The sequence below is a fragment of the Echinococcus granulosus genome (assembly GCF_000524195.1).
Source record: "Echinococcus granulosus chromosome Unknown EG_S00098, whole genome shotgun sequence".
Lineage (NCBI taxonomy): Eukaryota > Metazoa > Platyhelminthes > Cestoda > Cyclophyllidea > Taeniidae > Echinococcus > Echinococcus granulosus.
Genome location: NW_020170478.1, coordinates 141,782 through 150,474, shown reverse-complemented (window position 1 = coordinate 150,474; position 8,693 = coordinate 141,782). Strand labels below are relative to the sequence as shown.

At 44.4% G+C, this 8,693-nt stretch overlaps 1 protein-coding gene across 1 annotated transcript; it reads right to left on the bottom strand. All coding sequences in view use genetic code 11, as the record gives it.

The window, feature by feature from the left end:
- Positions 1-3,011: 3,011 nt before the first annotated feature.
- EGR_08189 (hypothetical protein) lies at positions 3,012-7,343 on the bottom strand (the record flags this gene model as incomplete). The annotated part of the gene is made up of 3 exons (XM_024497438.1): positions 3,012-3,187; positions 4,394-4,485; positions 7,225-7,343. The coding sequence occupies 3 exons, from the start codon at positions 7,341-7,343 to the stop codon at positions 3,012-3,014; spliced, it is 387 nt and encodes a 128-aa protein (XP_024348148.1).
- Positions 7,344-8,693: the final 1,350 nt, after the last annotated feature.

The window sequence follows — 8,693 nt, the reverse complement described above, 5'->3', positions numbered from 1 at the left end:
GCCTCTTCTGTCTTCCCAAATGCAAGCGTGTGTGTCATCTTGAGGCGAAAGATTTGCCTCCAGCAAACGCCGCAGAAAAAAATCGCTCTCTCGCCAAACTCAAATTTGTCCAACGTCACCGCGTGTCATAGCAGCCTCTTCAATTTGGTGGCACACCCACTCCCACACAAAGGGAAAGTCATCCCCCTCCACCTAACTGTTGATGCTGGCGTTCGACAAATGGGGCCGCAACGCTCCGCCGATTAATTGTTTTTCCCTTCGTTTATGTCACGAGGCGTGACCGTGATACACAGAAGGTGAAAGAAGAGGTAGAGGAGGGGAGGAAGAGCCAATACCGAAATACATCAAAACTAAAGGTCTCTTTTCCACCAAAATATGTGGGTAAGTCAATGAGAATGTATAGAAGACGGTGAGGAGTACCAAAGCAGTTGGTTCTTCATATTTACAAAACGTCAAGGCCGTCGCTGTCTTCCTTGAAGAGGAAAGGGAAAGCCCAAGAGAAAAATGGAATGACATTTTTCAACTTTAGAGATACACCTTTGAGTGTTTTTATCGAAAAGTACAGGGAATGATTAGAACTTATTTATTATTACACAATAAGTGAAATTTTATGCGAGCTAATAAAAAAATTGTTTGAATGGCGGATCACTAATTCAGCAAATTTTGAGTCGAGGAGGAAATAGGGTACTTAAAAAAATTTTCATAATTTTGGGCAATAGAAAGGAAACATTTAGCCCTTTGAAGGTTACAAGTACTGCAGACTTATAGATGAGAAGTTTTGTTTAAGTTACGACGCATATTTAGCGCATTTTTCACCTGGGAAGTTGAAAAGCGAATAACTGCACTTGAGAATTGTTCAGTACTAATTATTTGAAAATCCAGTTTTGGAAATAAATAGATGGTTTTTAGAAAAAAATGCTATAAACTGCACCTATAAAAGATGGTTGAGGGATCAAGGTGTTCTTTTTTTTCTGTGGAAGATAGTGAAGGAGGGGGCTGAGAGGCCAGAACTCCAGACTACGAGAACTTTTTCCCGCTTTGCCGTTAATCTTCCCCCTTTTTGGTCACTCAGCTTGATACTGGAGGGTGATGCGAAGGCTCTTAAAAATATTCCTACTCTAACATGAAATTGGACTCTACCACCAGTAAAAACGTTTACTCCCTTTGAAAATTGGGGTGAGTAAGAGCAGGGAGCCTAGATCCGTTGTTGTCCACTTTTGCTGCCATGAAATTACTTTATCCCTTTGTCTCACTGCAGCACAGCATAAATCCCCGTGAAGTTCCGGCCTGACTAATTCCAAAAAAGTCGGCACAAAGTAGCTATTCAAAAGCGACTAATCTCAGGCGACCAGCTTCACCTACACCCTACAAAATGTTTTTATTAGGTTGGTAGAGTCAGAAAACGGTTAAATCAACTTCTAAAACTACGCATTGTTAAACTCTACTTCATCCTCTTCCCTTATGCTTTACATCGCTGTTTAGAGGCGGGTAGTGGGGGTAGGGGGCGAGTGGAACGGATCACGGGAAAGGGTGAGTGGGTCGGGGGTGGGGAGGTACTGGTTAAATTTGGGAATTTCGCTCCATTTTTGCCCAGTCCCATGCTACAAATGTCATTTTGACAAATGCCTCTGTCAAGAAATTCCTCAAATGTTTCAAAAGCCACTAAAGAGGGAATGATTTACTCTATGTGAATAAATTTTGGCTCCAGTAGCAATCACTTCACCTTCTTTGCTGCCTTTGCCCAAATGTGTAGAATTTATTTGTAAAAAATATTTTAAGAAGAAAAAAAGCCCTTCTATGGCCTATCACTCATCAGAGCTGAGACCTCCATGACAGCCCTACATTCCATCTGCGAAGTCTAACCATTCGTCTTAAAAATTATTTATTTACTATCATGAAGCAAGCATGTGCCTCTCAACTCCTGCCTGGAGGGTTTAGCAGGCATAACCTCGTACATCCGCTAAGGACTAGAGTGTAGACTTGCTACGTAAACCAAAAAAGGCCATTTGTGCACAGCCAATGTTTGCCTTGATCATATTGGACTTTGCGAAGCGGAAATGAAACGTTCTGAAGTCAAGGTGGCTTTAAAACGCTGTCCCGTTCATGCCTGATCGCCGAACCAACCCATTGGCTACGGACACCGCTGAAAGAAATGCCCATCTTAAGGTATAGGCTCTCGGAGACAACAACAAGAAAGTGGAATGCTGGCGTAAGACCTGATGTGTGGCCCTTTGAAGTAGCCTTGCTGAATGCATCAAGTTCCGTCTTTTAGTATCCAAAAGTACACTAGGACGCCATGTGTAAACGCATCTTCCCCATAATCCCCCCTCCTCTCTCCCCAGTCAACAGAGTTGGGCTGTGTTTTGCCCCTTGGCACTATAATCACCACCAAAGTAGAAGGATAAAGTAATAACAAAGTACCAACTGTCGTTAAAATGCGTAGAAAACGTAGTTACAATAAGGGGATCACCAATAAAACACCCTTTTATGCATGAGGTGAGTCAGCTTCGTTGTGAAAAAGACAAATCACCCGCCAGTTATGGTATTCAATAAGAAATATGGTCTCTAAAATATCTGCATGGATTAAACACCTATGATAGGGGAACAGATGGGAGAATAAAAATTGCCTTCTGAAGGGAAATAGAGAGGAAGTCGCCTTCCCCTCCTCCACTACCGCTAATCGTTTGGCTTACTGTAAAATTGTGCAATTTTCTCAAAGTTTTACAGTTTTATTAAAAAAGGGATCAGGAAATGCCAAAAAATGAAACAGGAATGCATAATTAAAAGACGAAGGGCAAGCGGGAGGGCGGGGAAGGTTAGACTCACCGAGTTAAAAAACAGGCCCCGACACATGTAATTCCTTGAGGAGTTGAATCCTAGAAGAACGAGGGGGACAACAGTAAGGAACGGAGGGAGGGAGACCACGTTGTTTGCTTTTTCAATTAACCGAATAGTGAATTCTGTGGGCATCAACCAGACGGAGTGTGGAATGAGGCTTGGCAATCAGCCAATCAACGCCCTGCTGCCATCTCATTGGCTCGTGCTGCTTCAGCACGTGGCGAGCGGGCAATTAGGTGATCCCCGGGTTTGGATCTCGGCGTGTCCAAACGTGGCACTACCTTCATATCCTCGCAAGCCCCGATGCCGATCACATATTTACATGTCCTCTCTTTCGCTGTGGTAAGGCCTGATATAAAAGGGGCTCGGTTTCGGTTAGGAAATCATTCAAAAAGAGACACTTGGGCGAGGGTAGCAATGCTAAGATTAATTGCCGCGAAGGCGGTGAAGAATGAATAAATAAATTTGCCTTCTAAGAGGTCAAAATGTTCGAATTCGGACAAAATTATCCCCAAAGGCATTTGTGATTTGGAGGAAAAATTGCTAAAATTAATGGTGCAGAATTGATAGGGTCGGGCTGTTTGCTGTCTGGAAGCACAAATGTTCATCTTCAAGCCTTCGCATTTTTGTGGGTCTAAATGTGGCAGAGATTTCAATCTGAAAGCAGTACGAGAAAGTCAATGATCATGACTGGTGGTCCGAATAAAGCCTATTTTTCCGTGGGAGGCAACTAAGTGTCAAGAAACTGAAGGTTTTACTTTCGGCCAGATACTTCTAGAAGTTTTAACACTACACATTTACGATTAGGTCTAGGTATAATTGCTCAGGGAGGGAGAGAGATGACTGATAGTGATGGAACCCACGGTCAGATATACGACTTGGACAGTTAACGTGGGTGCAAGCGCATGCAAGGACGAAGAGACTTTTTGGACTGATGGATAACTACGAGATAGATGTCCGAGTAAATGGCTGGAACCTTTTTGAATGGATCTTGGATGGACGAATGGATGAGTGGAACGTCCAACGGTTTCGAAGGCTACTTTAAATTCTCCTAGTTAACAAGCTGGAATTGCATCAACTTCAGTCAATAATGTGTGGTGTGGGAGGGAGATGGGGAAGAACTCGATGAGGAGTCAGAACTACTAATAGGTCGACACGTGTCCATCAGCAATTCCCAATGCCCACCCTAGCACAGACATGTGCATTCCGCTGGTGCCTGCAAGTTTAAACAGGGGATCGGATAGTTCTTTAACTTTTGTGGTATTTTCAGCAGTTGGAAGGGAGCTAGGGTAGCAGGCCGATGCCGAGGTGGTGAGTGAGGGGTCATGGAGAAACTTTGCTCCGCGTAGACGTCGCAACTTCAACATCGCCAAAGAGGGAGGCTAATCAGGTGGTTTTACGAAGACCTATAATCTGTTTCTCAAGATAAAACGTCCCCCAAGATAAATTTACTAGGTGTCTACTTATGGAAATAAGTACTATGTGCTAACTTAACTAGGTAAAAAAAGTCAAGATTGACATTCTCTTGCTTTAGTTTTACAGAGAGGTGACATACTCGGAAATGTGGTGAAGTAGCACTTGCCTCCGCGTCCGCTACGGATAGCGGTCTTGGCCACCTGGGAAGTGCGATTTTCCCAGGCAACACGACTGGACGAGAGGGAGCACTCACGGTCAAGGATGTAAATGAGACCTGTCAACCCGCTTCATCATCACTGATCATGAGGAATGAATATTTCCTGGCATGAAGGCATTGCCCTCAACATCGCTGAGGCTGCCGACTCTGGAAAAGCGATGACTCAACCGATATAGATAAGAAGGCATTCCTGTCAAGGAGTAGAATAAGGATGCTGCCAATACAATGCGATGAAGGCTTTCATGGGAAGCTAGGAAGTAAATGATATTAGGCACTCTGAAAACTTGGCTTCGCCTCTCGTGATGACTTCAATTTCCTCCCTCTAAAGCATATTGTTCAAGAAATTGAAACTGAATTTGGGGGGAAGTAGACTTGCTAATGCACCATTTAGCAAGTTCAGAGTCCAATGATATGATGCAAAGATGGATGAGGGTGTTAGATAGATAACTATTCATTCGTCCGTCCGTCAATCTGCTCATCTGTCAACCCACGCAACCATCCATTCGTCTGTCCATCAGTCCCGTGTCTACCCATTCATCCCCGGACATAAAAAAATCTTCCCAAAATACGGGTTTTGAAGTGGTTTTGGCGCAGATCAGGCCCTCGCCTTCCAAATAGATGTAGAAGGCTTAATTATGTGAGGAGAACACCACCACCTCCAAATTGGTCGTTACTCCATTTTATGACTTCAGATGCTCTGGCAGGAGTTGAGAAAAGTAGGTTCCACACCAGTTTATCTTCCCATCCCTCAAATGTTGATACATCTCCAAAGAGGCTTTTAGATGGAATGTCAATCGAATGTAGGTGGAAGTCCCCAACCGAGGGAGAAGGGGGACTATAAAATTCTTGCATGAATCTACCATCAATTTTCCAGACCAAAGGCTGCAATAAATGTCGAGAACTTCTACTCAAAAAGAAGGAATAATATTTTGGATCTTTGGAAACGACTACTTGAATAGCGCAGAAGAGTTGGTCTAAAAACTCAACAACTTGCTTTCTTGCTAACCACCAACAGAGTTAATTTTAGGTAGAAGAAGAAGGAAAATCTTCTATTACTGCAGACGCATCTGAAATTGCGCTCGAATTTACCTCTTAATTTGTGGCTAAGGATCTGATCAATGTTAATCAGTTAATTCAACAATGCGAAGGGAATTTACATTCCATCTAACATTTAAAAAACTGAATTTACTACTGGGCGAGGTCTTTCTCAGTAAATTTACTTGTTAACTTACCTTGACACCTTGGAACGCTGCGCTGAAAATCGCCTTCAACAATCCCTCTTGTTCAATCTTTAACTAATTCCTGTTTATTTTGATAACCGCACTCCGCCTTACCCGCTGTCTGATCAGTTGAGATCACGGAGAGAGAGAAAGAGGGTGTATGTGAGGTCAAGGCTAAGTATCTGCGAGATGTAGACGCATGACCAGGGCGATCGAGCAGCTCCAACTAGGATAGGCCTCACGGACTAGCCACTAGGCTTGTGCCCACGCGCAGTGGCTGACTCATGCAATGTTGATCGATAATTAAGTCATCCGTCCTGAATACATGTCGATTGATTATCGGACTTGGCGATCGATAGCATTCAGGCCATTTGCGCAATGAAACTGACCGCGGCCCAGTTTTCTAATCCAACGGAGTGACTCCTCATTTCAAGCTCGAATAGACGATCTTCTAGGCAGCACGATGCATCTACACACTGCCGGTTGAAGGTGATGCAATTCCACAGTGTCTACCAAGATGTCTAAAGGCTGCCAAATGCTCAACTTGTGGAGGAGGCTTGGTGGCATAGAGTTCTGCCCAGCAATTATTTTGGAAGAAGGTTCTTTGTCCTTATATGGAATAAGTACTTACACGTTGCCATTAAAGGTGAGTCCGGATCCGTGATGAAGAAATGCGACTTCATCGCCCTGTCAATAGTCGAAGTCGTTGCTGACACTAATCAAATGGTCGTGACAGGTAAGCGTGAGTGTTAAAGACACCACCCTATCATGTCTAACGAGCCTATAGCGACGAGAATATTTCTACTCTTAGAAGGGCGTGGTGAAGCACAATTCGGCATCCTTCTCATCCCACGTATCTCCCCTCATGGTTCCTGAAGGCACATTCCCCATGATCCTGCCATCAGACAAGCCCGCGTGTGGTAGAAATGGAGGTACTTCCGTAGTCTGCTTCTAGGGGCAAAAAGGAGGTAACATAAACTTGGAATTTTGTTGTTGCTCTGTTACTAGCTGGGGAAAGGGTGATTAATTGTGGAAGGCGATTGCCTTTAAGGGGTTTCCACAAACTGGCCATCTGATGATCCAGAAGTGGATTCAGAGAACTGAAGAAGCGGCCTCTAGGGAGACACCTTCCATCTTCCAAGGCCTGTGTGTGTGTATGTGTGTAGAATGATTCGTCTACCACCCTCCTCCCACTTCCATCTCCTTGCCCCAACTTAAATGTCATTCATCAAAAAGGCGGTGGAAGTCACTATCACTAATTCGTCGGTAGTTATGCCCAAGTCTACCCCTTGGAGGCTAAGGGCGGATAGTCAAAGTGTTTGATTGTTGACAACTCGTCAACAAGTAAGCTCAGAGTTGTTGCATGGGATGGTAGAAAGTGTAAGGCGTCTATAAATAGTGCGTAATTACTGCAAAAGTACAGAAGGAGGGGGAGGAGGAGAAGGAGCTAAGAGGATCCCACAAACATTCAGCGTGATGGTGGGTAAATGCCAATGTAGCGGATTCCCTCTGAGGCTCATGGCCTTAACACACTTCGCCTCGTTGGCACCCACACACACTGATCCATGCCCCTGAATGATGACACTGTAATCGGTGAATTCATTGAACCCACCCTCGGGGATTGGAAAAGCCTTGATGATGGGATGATGCATTTGTACTTTTCAGTAGTATCAGTGGGACATCTTTTTCCTCTCCTTCGTCTTCTGTTGGGTACTTGTTCCGAAGGTCAGGCAATGCTCTGCATCTCATTTGTATCTTATAAAAAAATTGACAAAAAGGGAATTTTTCACTTACCTACCTTAACATTACTTCTTGCACTATATACTACTTAAATCATGTTATTTCACAAGTCGTTGCTAACAGGCGGTAGTGGATAGAGAGATCATCATTTTCCAAGAAGGGTAGAGGAAACCAAGGTCTTTGAAAACCTTTAGTACTTTGAGCGCCCTATTTCTCTCCCCTTTTTACGTGATAGCAAAAGATGCTTTCCTCCACCTTCTCCACCAGCCACCTATTCTCCATTCAAGAGTCTGGAGGTGGAAATTTTCCCCTTCCCCTATCCTTTTCTACTAAGGCATCAGATTACCCCACACAGTCATTGCCATAAATTGCCTTTTATTTATAAAATGGAAATTTGGAACAGTTGTCTTGTCACGTCAAGTGGCACGGCCTAAATCGGGCGCACAGTCAGGATTGACAGCTCAGTGCATTGGCTTGTCACAGGGGGTATATCTACACCGGAGATGATTATTCTCTCCCCTCTATTTAATGGAAGAAGATAGTTGAGGCAAACACAACGCGGATTGCTGCCTGACTCACTTCCATCAGCCCAGTGACAGGTTACACCAGGTCATTCGTCATCTTGGCACTGGCTCGCAACCTACAGTCAGACGGAAGGGAAATTTGGACTAAAACCAAATAATCCAACTCACCGTTACATTCAACTCGTTCGACTTGATCCACATTTTATGAAACCTAAGGATGGATGGGTGGAAGGGTCATCATGCCCCCCTCCCCTTAGTTCAGCCTCTTTTCCAACAATAGGATTTCACTTTTGCAGCCAAAGGGGACACCACCACCATTGATTGTCTCATTGTTCTATGTGCCCTCGGTTCGTTGAAAGACCACAGCCTCACCAAAGCCTTTCAAGCGGGATTCAGTAGATTGGTCGCTCTTTAATGTCCCAGGATGCCGTTTCACTGGCTGCTTGGAAAATACGGAATCGCCTCACCTCACCATGACACTAACCCACCGCCTGCCTTGCGATCTCGTAAAATTCCCACACCGGATCAAAGACCATGGAAAGCCCGCAGTCATCTTTTCCATTGTGTCAGTTACTTGTCCGGTTTGCCAGAAGCACCTCCGCCGTGGCAAGGAAAACCGCCGCTGCCGCCACCTTCCTGTACTTGGACGGGCCGTGGGGCGAATCTTCCGAGTTTGAGTGTATGGAAGTTAAGACGAGTGCGTCATCAAAATTTCTTTTAGTCAAAAGAGCCTTTTTT